Below are 25,264 nucleotides of genomic sequence, written 5' to 3'. Positions count from 1 at the left end.
TGCTCCCTGTACCTGGCCACTTCTGATCAGCCCCTCATTTTTAAAAAGTTCAGGCGCCAGATTTAGAGTTTGTTGGAGGGATACTGCACACACACATGATGTATTTTCCATTACACCTTATTGCAATAGCATTAGGATACAATGCACTGTAAATCAGGCTCAAAGTCGTTTAGCATGTTGAGCTCCGTGTACTGTCACCCCAAAGTTTCACCAGAGTCCCCTGGTATATTTTTCTAGGTTATGTTACTCATGATAAATGCTAGCAATATCACAGCGCCACCTTTAATTCTCTGTACTACGCTAGTTAATACATGTAAAGAATGATAAAATAGTTAAAACATGGCATTTGCACATTAATCACGGACAACTAACATTGAACAGTTAAAATCAATATATAATGAAAAACCTTCAATATGTCAAAATACTAAAACAATCTGTATTCCAAAAAACACAACTGGGAACTCTTTTTTGAGGACCAGGACTTATTTTTCATCTCAGACTTTTCTCAGAGGGAAAAAGAACATCGAAGAGAAAGATTAACAAGCATTTGCAATGCAATAGGTCTCGTAACGCGAGTTTGAGCTATTGGCATTGTAAATGACAATGCCTTTTATTTATGTTTCGAGTTTTAAAACATACATAAAAGGCATTGCATTTACAATACTAATAGATTAAACTCTCGCAAATGCGAGATCTAATGCATTACAATCAAGGGCATTCTCGACTGCTTGTTAGATTGTAAATATCAGAGGTAGAGACCGGCCCTGCGACGTCTTCAAAGAGGAGATAAATAGTGGAGTGAAGAAGATGTGTCAAGTGTTGTAAATTACACAGACACAAAGTGTGAAGTGACAGTTACATATGATCCGAGATATAAACACTAACAAAGCGTTCCAACACCTTTCCTCCTATGATTACACTGTCGCTGCTCAGGAGGAAGAGCGGGAGAGGGGTGGGGGGGATAGATTGCATGTGACCGACCAGATTGGCTTAGGGCTACCACCTGACAGGCATACAGTGAATTATCTTAAGTAATAGGCGGGGATCTCATCACCTTGGGATATAGCCGCTCCTGGCCAGGCTCGTGCTTCTGCAACAGCACCACATAAGTGTAGCCGCCCCTGAAAAAATACTTGTTGCCCAAAGGTGCCCAGTCCACGGTGTGCTCCTTGTACAGCCCCTTCTCGGCAGCGCGCACCACCTCGTCGATGCGGCTCTCGATGCGGCCACACTCTTCCGAGCTGAAGAGAAGTATGTGCCGGATCCCGTACTTCACGCGGCATGCCTCCTCGTCCAGGTAGTGGAGAGGCGGCAGAGGGGGCAGTGGCAGCTCCTCATGGTTGCTGTACTCGCCGTCTGACAGCTTCCTCTTGGAGCCCGGCTCCAGGCCTTATGGTAAGGCATTATGGACTGCAACTTTTCCCGCAGGTCAGTGTATCCACTGACGGCCAAACTGCGGGGCTCACATCACTCAAAACCGGCTGCAGCAGGGGGAGCTGCCACCGCGCATGGCTCAGCTACGCCGATCGGCGCAAGGGCAATATCAAGACTGGGAAAAAAGAAACAGGGCGAAACGTTGTTTTGGTTTTTTAAAGTGAGCGTGGTAGGAGAAAGAGAACTGAAGCAACGGGCTCAAAGCGAAGCCAAGGAGCGTGGAAACAACATTGGGGCAGGAGAGACATGGGTGAAGCAACACAGAGAGCTCGGTGGGAGGAAAGATAAAACACGAATAAATACGAACAAGCACGCGAGTGGCGTGCGCGTCCGCCACAGCGAGACATCTGGTTTCAATTATCACGCCCATGTCTGGGCACAATAATTGAAACCACATGGCGGCTGTGAGGGTAACTGACAGCAATAGGCCATGGGCGGAGCAATGAACCCGCCTTTGGTCAATTGCGTGCTGTCTTTGTTAAAAAGACGCACGCAAAGGCCAATAGCGCGAGCCAAAACAAAAAGCACATGCACAAGCGTGTGCGATTCTTAGGTTAGTTTAGAAAGCCACTACATGAAGTCTTCGCCAGAACAGCCCATGCGCGCTGTTACAGGCTCAACCTAAAAACACTGACACAAGGAGAGAGCATGGATGAAAATGAACGTGCAAGAGGCAGACAAAAAAAAAGAGGAGGTGAAGGGTAGGGGGATGAAAGAAAGAGGCATATGGTGGAATGAAGCTTTGCACCCTTGATATTTGACACACCAGAATTCAGCAGCTCCAGCAGTGGAAATAAGAAAAACTTTGGGCCTTTATCCTTTTTTGAATCAAGATTAAACATTGGACTGCCACACTTACCCTTTGCCTCTATAAAGCAGATTATTTTAAACCTCTCCAAAGACCCACCAAGTGGTAATGGTTTTTGGTAAGAACTAACACAGAAGTCCAAATTCTGGACTGTCAAATTCAAAGACATATAATGGAAGGCAATGTCAGCCAACAATCACAGGCCACCTAATACATACAGCGCATCCAAGTTTCAAACAGGTCACAGTTAGCGCAATATGAATACTAGAGCTTCAACTGTGAAATGCAACGCAGGTGACTCCCCAATGTAGGCAGTGCCTAGTAGGAAAAGACGGCCTTACTAGAAAAATATTTTATGATAAACCATACTCACGCAATACCCACCCATGACTGTCACCAGAGAGGACTGTGAGAGAAATCCAAGGCTTCCCACACTTAAGTCTTGAGGTGGTAGGTTGCATTCTATCACTGTCCACAGTAGGATATCTCAGGCGATAAAGAGTCTACTGCGGTGCTATGGCAGCTGGCAATCACGGGCCACCACCTATATACAGCGCATCCGAACTACAAGCAGGTAAGCAATATGAATACTAGAGCCCAACAGTGAAATGCCTCCCAGGTGCCTCTCCAAAATAGGCAGTGACCAATAGAAAAAGGCAACCTGTCTAGGAAAATATTTTACAATCAGGTTTAAGCTCAAAGTACACTTAGGGCTATGGCAAAGTCACTCACTAGTTAGGCAAGAGCCATCATAAATGAACCTTTAACCCAGAGGGGGGTGGGCAAATGTTTTCTTGGGACTCGGCTCAGTCAGAGTCCCAAGATGGCTGCCAACACTTCATGTTGAAGTGTTGGCAGCCAATCAGATCTCATCATGAGATCTCTGCAGAAGCTTCGCCCAGATAGCTATCTTTATTTTTTCTTTCAAAACTACTGAACATATTTACACAGAATATAAAAAAAGAGTTCTTTCTGGACCAAGAGCTACCTTTCTGCCAAATTTGGTGTCATTCCGTTTAGCGGTTTGTCCTGTAGTTGTGCTCAAAAAATACAAAATCCCCATAGACATTGCATGGGGAGACAGCATTTTGGAGACACCCCCACCCCCCATTTCTTAGTCCCGCTTGACAGATCACCCTAAAACTTTCCAAACAGCAGCTGAAACGACCAGTATACTACTTTGGACATTTTGGGAAGATTAGTTGAACAGGGCTAAAGTTATTCGCAAAACAAAAAAAACGCTTCATCTATTGGAATAATGGGTCCTAACTATCCAGTAGGTAATATTATTTATGTATTTGTGTGTGTGTGTGTGTGTGTGTATATATATATATATTATCAAAGTGCATATTTTATAACATTGTGAAATGCCCATACAGAGCATTTGGGGCTCCAAATGTCTCTAAAGAGTATCAGTATGCTATTACATAATATTGTATCTTTGTATAGGTATTTGTACTTTACATTTTCTGGAAATTGATATGATGTTGTGCTTCATGAACCAGACGAAAGGCACGTGGCGCCATTGCATTAAGAATAGTGATGTAATATCGTACAGCGCGTTATTGGTTTTGCATATTTGTATCAGACAATATTCATTGTCTGATACAATCATAATCGCTGCATGTCTCTATGGGTATTTGTACCCCATTATATGTATTATTACTTTTTGCATTTGATTTCATACTGAGTTCCGCAAATTATTATTGTGTACGTGCAGGTCCAAGAATTGAAATATCAAATTTTGGCAGAATGGTGTTTAACGTGCTAATGCTTTGCCGCATATGTTCATGACAGTCACAAATGATCATTATTTCCTTATTTTCCTACTTGTTGATGGAGCCGCTTTGCGATTGTATAAATTCTATCACTGATTGATATTGGCATGTACACAGTCGCTGGCATTTGGCAGTGTTTTCTCACTTTCTATGTTTTTGTTAACACGTGACCATCACTCAGGTGTATTTAATCAGGTGAATCCAGCTCCGCATTTATGTGAGCAAGGCCATGCTGTTGGCCGAAAAGCGTCATCTCGCCCCCCACATTGCGCTGATGGAATAAATACCAAGAACCGATTTCTGCTTGCAGTAGTCTTTATTAAAGTGTCCGTGTTCTCGTTGGTTGGTGATATATATATATATATATATATATATATATATATATATATATATATATATATGGTTGAAAGGGCTCCCGACCAGAGTTTCTTCCTCCCAGGAACCACACAGACGACTCGCACACCAGGGTCTGTGTTTCAAATTGCGTTTATTGGCGACGCGTTTCGACCAACCGGTCTTCTTCGAAAGCCAACCACATGTAAACACAATCACCATTTTATACACCTAACAGTGCTCCAGGAGGTAGAGGAAACTGAGGTAGGACTACATTATAAGTCAAGACTACATTCTCAAGTAAACTACAAATGAAGTAAAAGACAGACTGTGAGAAAAAACGGTCTCGAATAACAAGTATAGCCAAGATTTCAAGTGTACATTTAAACGCAAATGAGAAGCTTTGGCTTGAAATGAAATTAAAGTTTAAAACTGAAACACCAGCATGGACAATTAAATACAATTGTTCAAATTCTCATAATTAAACAATGCACAGTTCATGTGAGTTTCAAATTCATTGCTGAAATTAAATAACAAATGTGCATAGTAACATAAATTCTATAACAATTTTTAGAGACCAATGATTAATGTCACAGATGTCTGTCTAGTTTGTACCAGCCCCAATTCAGGTAATGTAGAACTGAAATGGGAAAATGGGTGCGCGCTTCATGGCCAAGTGGCCAATTTCAATAGCTGCAGACCAATTTTGTAAATGGTAGTCTAGCAAAAAATAAAGACTTAAACAATTAAAGTTCACAATCCTCTAAGGAGGGGGGGTGGGAATTTCCCCACAATTAGTGACGGATTTCTCCAATGCCATGTTGGAGCCGTTCTATACGAAAACCTAAAATAAAATAAAGACAATAAAAAGGTGAAAGGGTGCCGAAATTCTTCTTTCAGCCCCGTGAACTGTATAAAAAGTGAACCCTGTGCTGCCTGAGATTTGCCTAGCCAGACAAGTCATAATCAGACACATAGGTGTGATTGTGAGAAAAAATAAAAAATTGTGGAATTTAAAGGAAGTGCCCATAAAGGAACAGGAAAAGTCATTTCTCATGAAATTGGTGCAAAATTGCTCCCGTGTCTGCCAGAAAATGGATTTGGCTATGGTGTTAGTAAAGATCTAATATTCTAAGCTCAGATGTAATGGTGACGTTAGCTCACCTGCATCAGAGAGAGCCCTCTCTTCGCAGGTTTCATATGAGTGAGGGGAAAATGCAAACACAGAAGCCCAGGTTGAGGGATCTGGGCAAAGGCACTGAATAGGACATGGGTTCAACTGGTGCAGTATAAAGGCAGATCTTCTGGCTCAACATAAGGTTTTTAGCCAATGTGCACGTACAGTTCCTCATCCTCGTTCAAACCAAAGGGGTTTCTCGAATCCAGGCGAATGATATATCGGGATTCCAGGACACGCAGCTGTTTGAGACGGTTACCCCCTCTGGGGTTCGCTGGGACCCTGTCAATACCAAAAAAGGAAAATTGGTTAACATCGCTGTTGTGGACACGCAACCAATGTCGAGCAGTAGCATAGGACAAATCCAACATTCTTGATTGCTCTCATATGTTCAAGAATTCGCTTTTTTATCGGGAAAATGGTACTCCCAATGTAGAACTTTGAGCATGGACATACAATTACATATACACAATGATCAGTGTTACAGTTAATGAATTTGCCTATATTCTCAGTTTTTCCCCACGGGGAGAGGATAGGACTTAACATTCTTACTGGTAGCACAGGCCTTACACTTGCCACATTTGTAGAAACCTTTTTGTTCTTTTAGCCAGTTCTTCTTCTTCACTGGACCCTCAAAATAACTCTTAACCAGCATGTCTTTAAGAGATCGTGCCTTTCTGTAAGTAACCTGAGGTGAGCTGTTGACCAGTTTTCCTATAGTGGGATCACTTTTGACAATGTGCCAATGCCTCTTCAAGATTTCTCGTACTCCGCCTGCTTCCACACTGTATGTCGTTATCATCCTGACGTTGCTTGATCCCGGGCTATTGGGATGTTTAGTTACTCTCTTGCTTAGAAGTGACTCCCTATTCCTGGCTTTCACTTTCTCCCTGGCTGTCAGTAATGTCTGGTCTGAGTATCCCCTGACTCTGAATCTCTGGATCATTGTGTCCTGTGCTTTCTCATAGTTATCATTGGAACTGCAGTTTCTTTTGGCTCTTAAAAACTCTCCGTATGGAATGCTATCCTTCAGGCTGCTAGGGTGGTGGCTTTTGGCATGTAAGGTGCTGTTCCCGGAGGTGGGTACGACACTCTAGATCTGCTCACCTCAAATGTCTGCTTTTCTATCAAAGTCTGTAAGTATAGGATTAGTACAGTGCCATCCACGCCGAGATAGAAAGGGACAATCTTTTGCCAGTACAATTATTAGGGGGGCCCTGCCCCCTTTTCTCTTTTTTTTTAAAACAATCTCAGGACAGGGGACTAAATCCAGAGTCCTGTCATAGCTGCTGCAACTTTTTTTTTCATCTTGCAACCTGCCAATCAGAGAGTCAATCCTGTGTGAACGAGATGGCCCAAGGGAAAAAAGCCCCTTCAGCCGATCAGAACGCTCTATTATTTTAAGCTGAGCTTCCGGGACACTCACGAGAGTACCTTAACCCAATCATCTAAATGTACAAACATTTTCGTACCTTAATTTCTCAAAAACTATAGAACTGATTTACACCAAATCAGAAAAACACGCTCTATGGACCTAGCATCCTACCACATATGGTGTATTTCCATTCAGCAGTTTTTGCGGTGGCACTGTTCTAAAAATTCTATGAAAAATGCATGGGAATTTTACTTTTTGTGACACCCCACTTTTTCTCGCCCCCTGCTTGACAGATTACCCCGAAACTTTCTACAAAGAAACTAGGCAAAAAAGAGCACTTTATTTGTAAAGGTTTATGAAGATTCGCCAAACAGCCCCCAAGTTATTAGCGAATCAAAAAGGACCTATAACAGTGCAGACCTAACTATAACTACCCATCGGCGTGTGCTAATATATGTCCGTATCAGCCAGACACACCTAACAGAAGCCCCGTTCAGCAAGTTGGCCCAGTCCTTTACTGGTTCCTGCTCCGGCAGAATTTCGTGTTTCCCAAGGTATTAGATCGGCCCGGGCCCGCCTCCTGGCCCAGGTACAGCAAGGGCGGCTGCCGCGCAGTGCGTGACTGCACGAAGGGTGAGATGCATTGTCAGTCTTGCCCCTACCCGGTGCATATCTGTCATCAAGGGGGCTGGAACGTCTTGGGGCCTGAGGAAGCTCTGGGATGCAAAGACAATCAGGACTTTGATTTCTTGACTCGCCGCGTTATGTCCTGCTCCCTGCCAATTCACTGGACAATTTCAACAATTTATTCCCCACGTAGTCCCCAAGAGAACTCTGGGACATGTGGTTTTCAACAATCTGCAAGGAGACTTCCCACCAATGGTAAGTTTGCAGGACACATTTAAACGTGGGTGGGCCAGCATTTCAGTATATGGAGGCATCTGAGGAAGGCCATGTAGGCTGAAATGCATTTGCGTGGCTTCTGCTTCTTCCAGGAGGAGTTTTTGCAGCATTATATATATATATATATATATATATATATATATATATATATATATATATATATACACCATATCCGAATCCCGCATATGAATTGGACACCGACACAAAGGTAGCGTTGCCATTCAGTCTTGTTTTTTAATCACACTTTTCGCTATAACGCGTTTCGGCACACCTGCCTTGTTCACACAATATATATATTTGTGTGTGTATGTAGCAAAGTACTCTTCTAAATCCCCATCTCTCCTCTCATCTGAGGTCGGGACCCAAGGAGACAAGCGGCACAGCTCCGGTAGAGTAAAGATTTCTTTATTGCATATCAGTCAACATACAGGATAATGGTAGACCAACGCGTTTCGTCTGTAACCTTCCACAGGGTCATAAAAGGTGTGTGAACAGAACGTCCTTTAAAAAGGGACCACCACCATTTTCAAACAGTGCAATTTAAAAAAAATTGCAACTGCGCAGCTAACTAAAACATTCATTTCACGATATTCCATGTTCTCCATGATGTCATGTCTTTTAACTTTTCTTTCTGCTTTTAATTTGAACTGTTGTGAAGTATAACAATAAGGTTCTAATCAAAGTCGACAAAATTATTATACAAGTTGGTCATGTGAATGCATATGGCTGAGAAAGGTAAACATTTGCAAAATCTCAATGCTTCACTCCGCACCACTACAGGGCACACAGTTGTATAGGGCTGCATCACAAAACAAAGTTTTATTTTTTTAAAAAAATTTTTATTAAACATTTTATTGTTTTTGCGTTTTCATGCACTTCCATATGATCAATGAACAATAAATATCTCCCTCTGCGGTAAAATTGTAGATAGTACATCCCATGGCATACATGATAAATACATCACAGTGTAGAAACTACACTACAACAGATAACATTACTTTCTTAGCATCCCTCCCATAACCAACATCATCACTTATTCATAGCCATAGATCAGTCTATTCAGCCCTTCCGCCAGAAGGGTGGGCTGATGGGAATATCTCAGCCAGTTGAAACTCATTCACTTTTTGCATGAGTCCTGTTGTTTTCTTAATTACTAGTATAGAAACTCACACAGAGGATCGGTCATTTTGTTTAGTATTATGAGATAATAATGGTGGAGAGTGAGATGACAGGTCGTTAAATATATTCCCTCTGACCCTCTTATAAAATAAAAAATTTTGGTTGCGTACGTAACACCCCAGAGCCCCAGTTCTTGGCTATATTTCGCTTGGCGATCGTCGTCCCGAGCGTGGCCCAGTTCTGTAGTGCCAAATTTAAATCAGTAGTTTGCCAGACATTTAGGAGGCAGCATCTGGGATCTAGCGGGAACTCTGCCCCCCCCCCACCTCCGAGATCTCACTCATCACCCGTTCCCTGTAGGATTGTATACCTGGACAGTCCCATATAATATGATAAAATGGGCCAGTATACCCACAACCCCTGAGACAGAGTGGATCGGGGTTGTGCCCAAGCTTGTGTAGTGTGGTGCGTGGCTAATATATACGATGTAGCACTTTGAATTTTATGAGTTTTAGCCTATATGGGAATTCTGCCTCACGGGCCGACGCCAATGCGTCCATCCAGTCGGATTCCTCCATGTCCCCCAAGTCTGCCTGCCACCTTTCCTTCAGTGTCGCCATGGGGTCTGGTTGGTTATTTACCAGCTTACGATACGTCTGTGAGATGGCCTTATTTTCCATATAGTCCGTGAGGAGCCTGTCTTCCAAGGGCGAAGACTCCGCTAGTGAGGTGTCTGGGGAGATAGCGTGCTGGAGTGCTTGTCTAATTTGGATATATTGATAGAGTTCTGTCTCTGCCATCCCATATTTTTCCCGCAGCGTTGCAAAGGGAAGGATCTCGCCCCTCACCAGGGCCGGACTGAGATCAGCAACCAGCCCTGGCAGGTTGCTTCTCCACCGGCCCTGGTAACGGGAGGGGAGGGGTTGTTACCCGCTAGGCACTGCTCCCGCTTTTCTTACAGAGGGCCGATTTTGCAGCGCTGCTACAAAACCGGCACCTTGTAAGAAAAGCGGCCCCCTGGGGCCACAAAACCGGCCCCCACCCCTCCAGCCCACCGGGGAAATGCCCGGTGCCCGCAACAGCCAGTCCGGCCCTGCCCCTCACCCAAAGATCATCTATTTTAGTAATGCTGATGAGGTCCCATTGCCTAAATCCCTTAGTGTTAGCCAGGGTGCCCAAACGTCGAGTCTCCCAGAGGGGGGTGGCCAGCGTCAGTACTCCTTCACAACCTAACGCCCTTTGTGCAGTGTGCCATATTTTAATTGTGTGTGCCGTCGGTCCTGTGAGTGTGTTTCGTCTCTTGTTGATGTAAAGGGCTTTCATCAGATGTTCTGCGGGTAGGAGGCATCTATCTATTCTGAATGCCGGTTCATCCTGTGGGACGTGCAGCCACTGGTTTATCACCATTAGTTGTGAGGCCCAATGGCCCAATAGTATAATTTAACATTTGGTAATGTGATTCCCCCATCGTACCAGCTACGTACTAATTTGTGTTGCGCTATGCGGGGCGGTTTCCGTCCCACAGCAATGTGGATACTTTGGCTTCAATTGCTTTAAAGTAAGAGGAGGGGACTGGGAATGGGGTATTCTGAAGGGCGGAGAGCAGGGGTCTCCAAACCTGTCCTGGAGGGCCGGATCCATTCCAGATTTTTGGGATATCCCCATTGAGATACATGTATTAATTTTAAAAATCTGGCATGGATCCGGCCCTCCAGGACCGGTTTGGAGACCCCTGGTGTAGAGGAACCTAGGCAGGGCCAGCATTTTGAAGAGCGCCGCCCTCCCCAGCAACGTCAACGGAAGGGATCTCCAGTGTTTGACATCTGCCCGGAGCCTTGCCAGCGGCTTCATCAGGGGTTTTCCTCCATAAAAATAGTGTCCTGCGGGGTAACTTATATTTCTAAATATTTAAACATCTGGTCGCGATCTGCAACTCACAACCTCAGGGGAGCCTGGGAGTAGGACCATGCCCCACATAGAGCAGTGACTTTGTCCAGTTGAAAGTATATCCTGACACAGTCCCATATGCCGTGAAAATGTCCAGCAGGAACACCAGGGATCTTGCTTGGCGATGTTAAGTATATTAACACGTCATCCGTGTAAAGCGAAATCCGGTCTTCCCAGTCCGCCTCCCATTTCATCCCACGGATTGACAAATCCTGCCTTATCCATGCTGCAAGTGGTTCCAGCATTAGGGCGAAGAGGAGCGGGGACAGCGGGCAGCCTTGCCTCATCCCCCTCCCAAATGCAAACTCTCGCGATATACGTCCATTTGCTACCACTTGTGCTAGGGGTGCGATGTATAATAATCTGATCCATTCGCAGAACTTTGGACCGAACCCCAACGTTCGGAGTACTGCGAACAAAAACAGCCATTCCACAAGGTCAAACGGCATTGTGGCGTCTAATTAGAGGATGACCGCATCTTCTTGGATCATTGGTGTCCGAGCCAGTACCCCATGCAGGCGTCTTAAATTAAGGGAGGTGTTGCGTCTCGGCATGAAGCCCGACTGGTCTGGGTGAATTAGCTTCTTAAGGTGTGGCTGCAGTCGGAGTGCCAGCGCTTTGACCAGTATCTTGGCTTTTGCGTTTATTAGGGGTATTGGAGGGTATGAAGAGGCAGACGTTACGGGTTTACCTGGTTTATGTATTGCCAAAATTGTGGCTAATCTTTGGTCCCTGGGCAATATTCCCTGCTCTAGGCATTCATTGTACATATTAAGTAGATGTGGGCGTAATCTTACCTGTCACTTTTTTGTATAGCTCTACCGGTAAACCATTAGGTCCCATTGCCTTTCCCGTGTGAAGCGCTGCCAGTGCCACCCCCAACTCTTCTGTCGTAAAATCTACTTCCGGATCTTGCATGGACTCCAGTGGTAGTGTAGGCATTTTTATATCTCGGAGGAACTGTATGTTTCCCTCTATTGTGGCTTTAGCACACGGTGTGTAAACCTATTCATAATAAGTTGCCAGCTCCTTCACTATGAGTTGGGGATCAGTCGCCGTGGTGCCGTCCTCTAACGTCAGTTGGGCAATCCATCTACCCGCCTTCTCCCTTCTTTCCAACCATGCAAGCATTCTCCCAGTCTTATCACCCCGCTCATACAGCCTATGTAGGGTATCGGAGTGTCTGGCCTTCGCGGTTTCCCATGCCCAAGCCCTAAATTCTTGGATCGCTAGTGTCAGGGTTTGCGCTGCAGTATCAGTAGGAGTTGCGTTATGTGCTACCTCCGCCCTCTGCACTGCTTCTTCTCGAGTATCTAGGTTCTTCCTGTGGTCTTGTTAATGACTGGTGATGACCGAGATGGCTTGACCCCTAATCACTGACTTGTACGCCTCCCATAAAATTCACTGACTGTGCGTTCTCTTTAAAGTACTGATCAGTGGATTTCACTAGGGCCGTGGCAATCTTAGGGTCCTTCAGGTATCCCGGGTAGAGTGGAAAAATTATTTTCCTCCCAGGAATCCGTGCGGTATATAGGAATTGTATAGGCGAGTGATCTGAAATGCCTCGTGGTAAGTGTACCACTTCGCTCACCCTCTCTGGGGTTATTGCTATAGTCAGTACATAGTCTATTCGGGAAAGACTGTTGTGTACTCCGGAGTGAAAGGTGTACTGGTGTTCTGTAGGGTGTTTAACTCTCCAAATATCAGCCAGCCCCATTACATCTACGAATTCCCTCAGGGCCTGATCTTCACGTCGTGGCATAGTGTGTGTAATATGTGGTCACAGAGTTGTTGGTGCTGTTTGTAGTGTCAGAGCTGAGGTGCATGTCATGTGTATGAACACATTGTACAGTTATCAACCATTTTCTTAGGAGAGATACGTTAACAAGAAAAACATAACATACCCAATCAAGTCACCTGACTCCCTTAACCCGAAGCCCCCACCCTGCCTCGCGGTTCTGAAACTGCCGCCCCCCCCAACTGAGCAGAGCGCTTAGATTCCCAAATAAACCACATTATTCGTGGGGGTGAGTCTTGTGTGGTCAGAACAAAGCCCTCCCTGCACTAACTGTCTATTCAGTGCTGCCCCCCCCATCTGTTAGATCCTACCTGTGGGGCCCTTGATCAAGGTTTGTAAGTTGAGTGTCCCAGCCCCAGTCCATTCATGAGTGACATCTATTTCGTGGTGCTTCCTGTATCGTGTTTGTCCTGTAGGGGTCTTTAGTTCCAGTCTTGCGGTGGGATACCTCCACTTTGGGTTCTGTCCTTGTGTTTCTCAGCGGGCAGTGTGCGCATTCTCTCTGATCTTGGGCCCTTGGGCTGGTCTCCATCCCTCTAGCCAATCCCGCGCCTCTCCCGGAATTTCAAAGAACAATGTTTTCCCTTCAGATTCAACCCGGAACTTCGCTGGAAAAGGCATAGAGTACTTCAGTTCCCTGGCACGTAGTTCTTTCTTAACCTCCGTGTAACACTGTCTTTGTTATGTGACGGCCGCTGTATAGTCTGGATAAAAGGTGACTTCTGAGTTATCTACCTTTATTGGCGGTGCGATGCGTGTGGCCTGCAGGATTGCGTAGCGATCTCGAAAGTTGAAAATTAGTGCCAATATCGGCCGTGGCGGTGCACCCGGGCGTGGGTTGCTTCCTGGTACACGGTGTGCTCTTTCTACTGAAAAGAATTTGGAGAGCTCCCGCGGTTTTAGTTGGTTCTGGATCAGATCTTCTACAAAAAGATCTAGGGCTGGTCCACCTGCAGTTTCCAGGCACGCCTACAAGGCGCACATTATTTCGCCGAGAGCGGCCTTCTTGGTCATCCAGTTTGGCTTTCATCATTTTGTTGTCCTCTTCAAGCCTTTGCACTTGTTGTTGCAGCGATGCTGTGTCCGTCGAGAGCCCCGCAGTTGTCTTCTTGACCTCTACCAGCCGGTCCGACATTTTAGCGAAGTCTGCCCGTATCAGGGCAACATCCGTGGAGATCGTGCCCATTGATGACTGCATTGTCCGTAGGGCCGCCATCACATCCTGGAGGGTCACCTCTTCTGTGACCTCTGGTGCGTCTGGAGGTCAGGCGTTGGCTAGTGCCCCAGTGGAGTCCTTCGTGTAGGCATATTTATCTAGCCTGGGGGTCTGCTGTACTTTGGGCCCTCTTCCACTCATCTCTGCAGCCGATTTGCTCCTCTCGTAGGTTTACCACCCTGTGTCCCCAGGTTTATCCCGGCCGAGGGTTGTACGTTTGCTGTCTGTATCCACGCTCTGTCTCGCCTACGCCGGCACTGTGTTGTGACGGTGGACCCGGTGGATACCACAGTCTATTCTTTCAGGCTCCCACCTCTAGATTGGAATTGATGTGTACTCTTGAAAAAGCTGGCACTCCTGCTGCTGTGTTCAAATGGGGCGCTTCTACGTCTGTGCTGGCAATCTCCCCCTCGTGCCCCAGTCTTGCCACCTGACAGGTTCTGGGTAGGTCTCACTGGTGTGATATGCCCTCGTTGCACAGGGCCAGGTTAGTGCCTGGTGTTCTGCCCGGCTGATGATGTGCACCCCAGTGTCTGCTTCCCCCCGCCGCAAGGTCAGCAGCAGATCACGTCTGGATGTGGAGGCAGTACTCTATGAGTCCCTATGCCCAGCACCGCCCCGGCCCTTCCTTGTTTGGGGTCAGTCCTTACTCGAGGCCCCGGCTTCAATGTGGTCATTGGCCGTGAATTCCTCGGCGGTACCTCACAGCGGTCTCGGACTCTGGAGGTCCAGGTCAAATAGCGCCGCACTGGGGATATTCCTTACCACACCATTTCCTGCCTTTTTTGGCGCTCAGGCGTTCAAATTATGCCGACAAGCGCGATCCCGCGGGTTTTCACCGAAAACTGTCGGCCTTTCATCACGGAGATTGCGCTCCGCTGTCCGTGCTTCCAGCTGCGGGTATCATCTTCGGGCGCAGCGCGGCAGAGTCGGCGCTTCTCTGAACCTCCTCGCCCAGTGCCTCAAACCGCCAGCGCCGCTTACCTCCGTCCGGGGTGTGTATTCACTTGAGGTCCCGGCGGCAGCGTGGGCCCAGGCCGCGATGTCTTCGGCCGCAGATCTCAGCGATCTCTTTAGCTCCGGGGGTCCGGAGCATCGCGGTCAATGTCGGAGGTTTCCCTGCACAAGAATCTTGCTGCAGCACTGGGTTTTAGTCAGGATTAGTGAACGAATTGATGCAGGAAGGCCCCTGTCTGCCACGGAGCTGTTACACTGCGGCCATCTTGTCTGGTCGCTCGCCACGCCCCCCCAAAACAAAGTTTCTTAACCTTAGATATACTCACGTTAATGGAAGATCCTATTTCAGTCAGTTCCAAACATTTTTACATTAATTGATCTTAATGCGTCCGACACTTTTTTTTGTATTCTTTTTCATAAATCCTGTACAAATATGGAAAATTAAATTGAAAGTGCCAATACTAATGCAGTTTTCAGTCCAGGTGTCGTAGTGCAAACAAAGCAAGTTCCGTTGTGCTATACTCTTTCCTTTTATATACACTATTAACTAATGTTGAAGAATAATGTACGTTTTTTTTTCCGCTATCCTTTAAATTTGTATTGAGACTTACACTTGTTTCATCAATGTGAGTGTATCTTAAATAGCCTCTGCACATGTTTTACTGTTTATGGAAGTCAGTCAAGCATGCAAAGCTGCTGCTTATGCTGTATCAACCCCTTTTACAGTTAATTCTGAAACAAAAATATATTTTTCTTCCAGGAGCTTTTCTGAACTTTACCTCAAGTCTCTTCAGGAACAGAACCGGAAATCAGAGCCGCTAACTGCAGTAGACGTGAGGCCCCCGAACTTCCAGCATAAACCCGACCCTGCACTGAAGCCAGCCACCCTCCAGCTGCTCAGGTCCCTCTCCCTCCAGGATGGTCCACAACTCACCTTGGCTGAGGAGAGGACAGAATTCCTCAGGTGTAACTCAGACGGGAGGACTGAACATACAGATGGACGCAAGTATGAGGTTCCTCAGTTAATTAATGATTAACCTGGCTTCTCTCCGCACTCTGCATAGGCCCGAAACTGTTCTCTTATGGTGTGGCTGTCTAGGGTCTCTCAAAAGGGTCCCAAGTCGAGGATCTGAGTCCTAAAACATTCCTCAGCACGGTACACTCTACCTTCTGCTCATTCCGCACATGTTTCAAGTTGCAGCACAGATGGAAACATACTCACTGATTTAAGTAGAGATATAGTCCAGTTTAACACGAATAATATATCGCTGAACGTATTATTTCTCTAGTGAAAGTGACAAATAAACCCTTTTACAACGGTGTGGAATTTTTGAAATCATCTACTTGTCCAAAAGAAAAAAATGCAACAAAATCCTCATGTACTGTTTAGAAACCCACTTGTCCCAACTACCTTGTAATTTAATTACGTAGCCCTGCACCGGAATAGTAATATATTTATATTAAAACTAACAATCTTATTTTCACTCTCATACCGCCAGTACACTTCTGAGGGGAGGCACTGCACTGGACTTGGAACCTGTGAACTAAAGGTTACACAGCTACACTACTGATTGCAATAGGAGCATTAACCATTCATCGATCAGTACCAGTGCTCTGTGTGTCTGTGCCCATGCACGCATGCGCATCTATTTGTTCCAACACCTATTTAGAGGCACCACACAAGACAGTGTTATAGACCCATTTCAAACAAGTATGTTGATACAAAGGTGCTAACCGATACAATTACAATGTTAGTAAACCCAGGGAAACAATTTTCATTTTGTAAAAATCTAAGGCCTGTCTGACAAGTTTGTTTATGTCTGAATAATATACATGCTTCCCACTGAAATTTCTGCTAACAGGAAACACGTGGGGTAAGCAGAAGGCTGCCTTTCATGTTTTGTTTTCTTATACAGTTCACAGTGTAAATTTAATTTGCTAATTTGGAGAATAAAAGTTGTGACTCGTGTTCGTAGATGGCGACGAATTGTAGTCGCAGAGCAATATAGATTCCCACAGCGCTCAAACCTTTTACAGTCCAGCAGTCCATTAATAGACATCCATATCAGTGAGAACTAAGCTCAGACTTTCGTCCAGTTCAATACATGGTCTCTCTGAAGAGGGGCAGTTTTGGACCAACTTTGGGAAGTGGGTGTGTGATTATGGTAACTATACGACACACTCCTCACAAGGTAAACAGTGCAGCAGAAGTGAACAGGAGAACAAAGGTTACCCATTATAATGGAGAAGGGAGACAAACAGATGTGTTCAAGTCTGCATGGTGTTTTCTTAGGTTTGCCATGGGTGACCAATATTGAACATCGTGATTTTGATTCAGGGGTTCCCTAAAAGTGGGGGAAGTAAGAGGAGATGCAACACATGAACACTCGATCGCCCAAAGAATCTCGGAGTGTTGATAATGGAAAAAGCACATCCAACCTTCAAGTACACAGTCATTCACCTCACTCTTGTCTCTGGCATACTCACCCCTTGCACAGACGCACACCGTCTGCACCTGCACCAACATCTCCCTTTAATGGACACCTCCCCTGCACAGATATACACACACCCTGCACAAATGTGCCTATCCCCTTGTACAGATAAACACACCTGGGGACACACCACCTCCCATACCAAGACACACTATGCCCCCTACACTAACAACTCCCTCTGTAGACAAGCACCTTTGCACAAACACACATATCACTTCAGACAGACTGAAAGGCCCACATACACAGACACACACTCAAACAACGTGTGGGGATGCACACCCTACAGAGATGCAGACTGCAGACACCTTCACTTGGCACAATTTCTGCAGACAACTCATACCTCAAAGCAGGCCACCGTGCAGCAAACCCACCAATTAAAGCGTTAGACTGTTGCCTGGAAAAAGCAGTTGTACAGAGTGGAATTAGTGCTGCTGTGATGTGGCTGAGACTGAAGATCTGCTTGAGTGATAGTGTACCCCAAAGCCTCCCTCTGCTCCCCATTCAGGGTGCAGATTGCTTGTTTGTTTTACCCCAACTGTCTCAAGGGCTTTGGGGGCTGTCTCCAGCTAGTTGTGTGCCCCCCTTGGCAGGTATTCACGTTCCTGTTTAGAAACACATCTGATGCTAAAAATTGTGTTCCCAAGGAGGTTTTGTTCTGGACTTCTGTGCTGCAGTGTCTGACTCCCCGCCACCTCGTGAACAAGCACTGGCCTCTTGCAGGCATTCATTCACAGATCATCATAATGTTCCTAGCTGCTCAAGGCTTCCAGTTCTACCTCTGTTTCCAAAGCTGAGTGATCAATTAATCAGCCTCATCGGCCCAGGGGGACCACAAATCTGAGGGCAGAGCGTGAGGGGAAGCGATGAGTAGTCCAGCAGCAGGAGATAGCCTTGAGAGAGACCTCAGGGGCGGCAATTAGAAGACCATGGGGCAGGCAAGAAGAGTGCCTGGGGGGTGATGAACGTTGTATGGGCAGAAGGCTGGTCTTCAGAGGTCATGGGTAAAGTAAAGACTAGAGGCCCTCTTTAGTGTCATCCCCCAACCTCTTACCAGCTAGAGGGAGCAGTGAGCTCTAAAAAACGTGTTGTCTTCTCTGCACACGTGCTGTAGCTTCTCTGGCTCTCCCTGAGGGTGCATCGGATGGGCCCAGGATACCCGCAGTCAATTCCAAGCTAAAATTCCAGTATGGCCTTTTTCCCAATAACAAGTCTGCACACATTTGCCCTCGTGAATTGTGTCTGATTTCTGACTGGCTGTGAGCACCAGAGTGCCACATCCATGCCCACTGCAGTTTAGTGTCTAGCTGTCAATCAGACAAAATAGTAATTAAAACGTCTTGCCACTACAGAAATTAACAGATTCCACAACCCTACATTTGGGTAATATTCAGTGCTTTAAATACAACATAAAATAGATTTCTAGTATAGTGTAGCATACCAGACCCAGCTTAAGGATTTGTGGGCCCTGGGTCAAGAATATTTTGGGAGCCCCTGTGAGGAACAGTTTTGAATTTATGATCCTATTTCAGCTCTCTCCTGTCCTCTTTGGCAGAGTCCCTGACAGTGCACAGGCACACTCGTCGAAATTTTAAATGTGTTTACATGTAATATTCAGGGATAGTGATGTGTGTTTTTAATATTGTAACACAGCAGGGGCTCTGTAATATTATTGCAATTAATCAGCAGGGCAAGCCTCTGCAGACTAGAGCTGGTTCTATCAGGGCCCCCCCTGAAAGGCTTGGACCCTGGGCCAGAGTCTACTTTGCCCATGCCTTAAAACGTCTCTTTATATATACACAACAAACATGTTCGAACAAGTTTGTTCAGGCTTATAACATATTCTACATGATTCAGGGGTAGTTTGACGAGATAGAAAAAGCATACCTTGAAGTCCAGAGAAGATGGACAACTACTTCTGTGACCAGGACAACGTTTTTTTTGTTTTGCTCTGAACATGACAGAAGCCCTAAAATAGCACTATTATGATGTAACATGTATGAACCATGTATAACATGCAGCTTCATTAAATAGAGAAAATGAATATGTTGAAACAAAATGTTTGATCAAACCACAGGCCTTTACAAAGTACAAGTATTTCAGTATATTGGCTTCCTGCTAGAAGAATAGCTCAAAATTCCGATCGCGGAGGATTGCCAAATGGTTTTCAACGACGGATGTATTTGGTATTCTTGGATCAAGGCCGGTAAAAAGAATGGATAATTAGCCGAATATTTTTTTCCTCTTTGAAATATAAACTGAAATGTGAACATCTTACTGCCACATTGTGATTTTAAATTCTCAAAAGAAATTGGAGAATCTGATAGCTCGACAAGAACGCGATGAAAAAAATAATCCTAAAGACAATCCCACTCAGTATTGAAAATGCACTCTATGTACATTGTTGCTCGGAGGGAACTAACAGACTAAATAGAAAACGATTTGGTGTACCGTACCTTAAGAAGATTAATTTTGCACTGTTTTTTGCTTGATTTTGCTCATTATGAAGTTATATTTATATCTTTTTTCACCTGTAGTCTGCCATTTTGTGGACCTCGCTGTTCTATTGACATCACAATTCAACACTGTTAATCAGTGGTGGCAGTTAGCTGATTGGCAGTGTTGATAGAGAGGAAGATTGAAAAATTTCCTAGCTTTCGTAATGGAAATATTATATTTTATTAAGGACCCGTAGGCGAGGATTAGGCTGTTCTTTCTTCTTTAATTTCAACCAGCAGCCATAAGAACAATCAACAGCAAACACAAAGACTTCATTTCCCATGAAGTCTAGAAACAACAAGCATTGGCATAGCCAATAGGTCTCACCTTTGGGACCTTATAAGTGTTTAGCCATGCAACAGTTGATGTTGTTGCACTAATGATAGTGTGCTGCATAGCTAAATACTTATAAGGTCCCAAAGGCAAGACCTATTGGCTTTGCCAATGCTTGTTTCTTTTACACAGGTGTGCCCTGAGGCAACAGCAAGATTTAACAACTGTGTTCAAAATAGATTCAGGACTTGCACAATCAACCTCAAGACTTGTCTTAGATCAAGCCTAAAACAAAAGTAGGAGGCATTAGAGTTGGTCCACGAGATGAAACAAAACCTCTGCATCAAGTGTTCTCCAGTGTGACTCTTACTTCACTTTATAAGTGTGTGTGAGAAATTGTGTGTGTGTGTGTGTGTGAAAGTGTGTATGTGTGAGAGTGCGTGAGAGAGTGTGAAAAAAGTGCGTGTGAGTAAGAGTGTGTGAGTATGAGAGAGTGTGGGAGAGAGTTGAAAAAGTGTGCGTGTGAGAGTCTGAAAAAGTGTGTGTGAGAGTGTGAAAAAGTGTGTGTGAGTGTGAAAAAGTATGCATGCAAGAGTGCGTGAGAGAGTGTGAAAAAGTATGCATGCGAGAAAGTGCGTGCGAGAAAGTGCGTGTGAGAAAGTGCGTGCGAGAAAGTGTGCGTGAGAAAGCGTGGGAGAGTGCGTGCGAGAGAGTGCGTGAGAGAATGCGTGAGAGGCAGTGTGTGAGAGCGTGAGAGGGAGTGTGAGAGAGTGTGTGAGTGTGAAAGTGAGTGTGCCCCCAATATCATGTTTCAATATAGGACACTGGTAATGCAGCCATTGGTCCAATAATATACATTCTAGATTATACAGGAAGAAAAGAAAATGTTAGGTCTACAATGGATAAAAAAGTGAAAGCATGCAAGCTTCAATGGCAGAAGATACATTCAGTCCCTAGGAGATCTCAGAAGGCTGCTTTCCACTGGAAGCAGACCTGTCCCAGTGCAAAGAATCGCTCTCCAAGCCTATCCCTTACAGCGTTGAGTAACAGGGTGCAGTGAAGGAAATGTTCAAGGCTAGCTGGTGTCCATACGTAACTGGAGGGGCATGCTTTAAAAATACACATTTCTCTTCTGTGTCTGTCTTCAAATCGGCGAATACATTTAATTGTAATTGCGTTTGCCAGAGTATTTTAATGCAGAGCATAGCTGCCAAAATTCATTCAAAATCACGTTTTCTTACTGGTTTGGACTTCTTATCCACTTATCTTGTCACCTTCCAGTTGCTCTGATTAACTTCTCTGTGCAGGAATAGAAGAAGGGGGCCCTTTAATTTCATTCCTCATGCTTGTTGACTAAACTCAAGCATTGCTCAGTGTGACGGGTATGCTAATGAAAAGCGGCACAGCAAGCAGCATCCCACATTATGTGGTTCTATAAGAAGGGTAGGGCCAGTTTTTTTTATTTTTATGGATGTCTCCTCTCCGGCAATTGTAATCTATGCTCTTTGTGTGAGATCACGTGTTTGTATGGCTCCTGGCATATGTGCCTTCTGTGTGGTGGCAGTGAGTGGAGAGGAGCATTTGAGTTTTCAGAAAAGAGAAAACTAGAACGGATGCCGCTCACTGAACGTGAATACTAGTGAAGTATTGGGGAGGCGCAGGAGCTGCAAGAGGGAAAGCAAAGTGACGTCAAAAGGGAACATGGATGTGCAGAGCGATGATTGTGACCGTGCCGGAGCGAAAGCAGATCCCAGCATGCACCAGTCACCATTACGGGTAGTGAGAGTGAGGTATACAAACCAGCCACTGCCGATGGAATGAGTCTAAAACAAATTGCGTCTTCAGAGCGGGTCTCTGTGGAGTAGGTCGCCCCCTACCCCCCCCACCAGAGACCCGCATGATCCCGAGCTGCACAGCTTCGAGGCACGCGCCAATGCTGTTCCTGTGCAGGCAGGGCTTTAAATGGGCCGGTACTGTCCTGTACGGAGTACCAGCATTTTAATTTGAGTGGGAGAGTATCAGCACTTCTCAAGAGTGATGTAATACTTATCAGAAACTTCTATTTTTCCATTTCAAGCACTGTGTACAGTAGGCCCTTAGTAAGATCAAACGTGGGGTTTGAGACGCTGAGTTTGAATAAACCGAATAGATTGTTCCTTCCATATGAATATATTGATTAACTCGGTTGTGTGAGGGTTTGCACTGCGGGGGTGTGAGAGGCAGCTCTGATGGATTAACTGTCCTGAAGGGAGATTTGGCCGTACCTTGCATGTGCACCGATGTGTAAGGAAGGCGGCGTGTTATATTCTGGTGTGCCCTGTATCGAGTAAGCTATGCTGGAATATCCCGTGTCTGAGTGTTGGTGTCTGGTACTTGGGACCAGTTTGTCTTCAAACTGGAAAATAAAATGCTATTCTGTAATACACCTTGAAACTGCTGTTATGTATCAGGTCACCAATAGAGTTGCATTAATGTAGTCTGCAAGCAAAACTGAAATTCGAAGAGTCCTATTTTATCACGACCTCGGGTCCTCTAAGAGACCATCTCTGTGCTGTCAACACATCTAATGATGAAGATGGGAGCAGACGGTTCATGGTTATCATTCCACAGTGATTTCTTTTTTTAATTAAAGATTCTGACGTTTCCTATTTCCATTGAAGGTTACCGTGCCAGCGGCACAGCTCTTTGTTACAGAGGAGGGCTCGGCGTCACACATCCAGCCAGTAAACTTGTTTAAACCCCCTCAGTAGTTGTCGAGCAAGGAAGGAACAAACTGCCTTTGAAAACCACCAAGATACTCCAGAACAAAAGCTTTAGTGTGCAAGACTCGAAGGCGCCCAGAGGCCTCAGCGCACTTGACGTGCCGCTAAGTGGACAAATGGCGACGGAAGACAGCTCCCCAGTCCTCCAGAGAAGTATGGCGGGTCATGCACGCTTCAGATTTTCTACAAATTCTCAAACAAGAGCAAAAAAAAATCTGCATCGCAAGCTCCTTTCTGTCAAGTCTGTTGCTGGAGGAAGGACTGAAAACAAGCCGCGAGAGGCGCTCTGTGGTGGGGGAGAGGGAGTAGCGTTGAAGTGCGAGCAAGCAATACGGAGAGGCGGAGCGAGGCGCGCATGCGCTTGTGCGCGAAGCCCACAAACTAAAAGTCTCGCCAGCGCAGCACATATGCTGGCTCAGGCGAGACCTAAAAACCATCAAGTTTGTGTTGCAGTCTTTCAATCAATCAGGCGCCTCCTGTTACAATAACTGTCATCAATCCCTGCTGGACTTCATCTTTCTTCCTGCGACCAAGCTGACTGTAGGAGATTAGGATCTGCTTACGATGGTTACCCTCACTTTTTGCTGGTGGTTCACTGTTTTCCAACTTTAGTCTGGCTGGGGCCCTGCTATCCAGGACCCCAGGCTAGCTACTTCCTCTCTAAATTGATTGCATGTACTTTAGGTACACTCCAGATTGGTTACTGGGTTACCCTTGTTGGTCCCTATTATATGGTATCTTAGGTACTAAGGGCATAGGTACCCCGAAGGCCTGCCAGGGGCTGAAGCATGTATAATGCCACCCCTGGGAAGCCTTACAAAATGGCCCCATAGGTCTGCTACTGCAGCCTGGGTAAGGTGGTGTATGCACCCCTTACTAAGATATAGGTTACTTATATCTACCTTTAATCACTGACACATATTAACCTATAAGTCAGTCCTATTGCAGGCCTTATCAATCCTGAAGACAGAGTGCTTGGTTTTGTGTGAGGGGGTGCTCATGAATGAGCAGGACCCCTCTGCAGCTTTCAGAATCTATTCTCTGATGCTGTTCTGTGATGCAGCCAGACCATATACTCTTAAGTGCATTATAACCTTGCGGTAAATGCTAACTTTGGGATGGCTGCATGGAAACATGACGTGTTTGGTGTCAAACACTTTGGAATCCTACCCCCCCCCCCCTCCCCCGCCAGTCCTGGCAGCGGGGGTAGAATTCCACCCTTCTAGAGGGAGAAGACATGTACACACTAACCTAACCGTTTTAAGTTTAAAAGAGCCCCAGCATCACAAAATGGATGCTGCAGCTACAGACACGAGTCTGACCTCCTGCTGCTGGACGAAACTCTGGCAGGGGAGGCCTGGACAATAGGTTTCCTGTCACAGGGAGGTGTAACCACCTCCCAGACAGGCTTTAGTGTATTGGGGCTGGTTGGGTGAATTCATAGAATGCTTTCCAGACAGTGCTGGGGGCCCACTTGGTGTCCCAGTGCATACCCCAGTTCAAACCGGTTGCAGGGGCACTCAGCCCCTGCTCTGGCACGAAGCTGGACAAAAGGGTGTAACAACCCCTCTTCCCTGACCCTCCCATAGGTGGGTCCCCAGAGTAAGTCCAACCCCCTTTCTAATTATAAGTATAGGAACCCAGTCCTTAGGACTTCAGATTACACCTGGACAAAACTCTGCAACATACATCCTGGAACTTCGACATTCTATTTCGACTAGAAGACGGAAGAATCTCCCTTGGGGTCAAGAAGTGACTCCCCTGTTCAAACAGGCACTCACTGTCAGAGAGGAGGATGCTGATAATTACAAAGTCCTGAAGAGTGTTCTCATAGATGGGGTTGGCCTAACCACTGAGCAGTATAGAACACAGTTCAGAGATACCTAAAAGGCATAGACACAGGACTGGGTTGACCCTGTTGATTGTGCTACTAAGGCTCTGGAGGTATGGTTACTGGGCAGTAAAGTGTGTGATTATACAGGATTGTATAACTTGATCATGAGGGAGCAGATCCTTAATAACTGTCAGAATCAGCTGTTGCATCAGCACCTGGTACACTCGGATCTGACCTCTCCCCAAGAATTGGGAAAGAAGGCAGGCAAATGGGTCAGAACCAGGGTGAAGCAGAAGGTAAGGAACCGAGGTGGTGACCAGAAGAAGCGAGATCCTAATAAGGGTGGGGAGAAGGGTAAAGACCAGAAGTCTTCACAAGGCCCCCAAACATTTTCTAATGGTGGGGATTCCCAATTTTCTAAAAAGAAAGGCCAAAAGAAACCATGGTGTAAAGTCTGTAAACAGAATAATTGGACTAGTGATTGCACCAAGAAAGTTGCAACTCCAGCCACCATTGCTCCTAAGGCAACTGTTTCCCCTAGTTCAGCTCCAAGTGGCAATAC

At 45.7% G+C, this 25,264-nt stretch overlaps 1 protein-coding gene across 2 annotated transcripts in view; it reads left to right on the top strand.

Moving 5' to 3' along the window:
- SIPA1 (signal-induced proliferation-associated 1) overlaps positions 1–25,264 on the top strand; it is a 272,309-nt gene that overhangs the window by 193,900 nt on the left and 53,145 nt on the right. For both annotated transcript variants that reach the window (XM_086938330.1, XM_086938331.1), the window contains exon 10: positions 15,606–15,851. In XM_086938330.1, the coding sequence (XP_086794456.1) occupies positions 15,606–15,851 (246 nt within the window). The remainder of the gene's footprint in view (positions 1–15,605; positions 15,852–25,264) is intronic.

This window comes from Lissotriton vulgaris, chromosome 9 (genome assembly GCF_964263255.1).
Source record: "Lissotriton vulgaris chromosome 9, aLisVul1.2, whole genome shotgun sequence".
Taxonomy (NCBI): Eukaryota; Metazoa; Chordata; class Amphibia; order Caudata; family Salamandridae; genus Lissotriton; species Lissotriton vulgaris.
The sequence above is the reverse complement of the archived record's forward strand: the minus strand, read 5'-3'. Positions and strand labels throughout refer to the sequence as shown.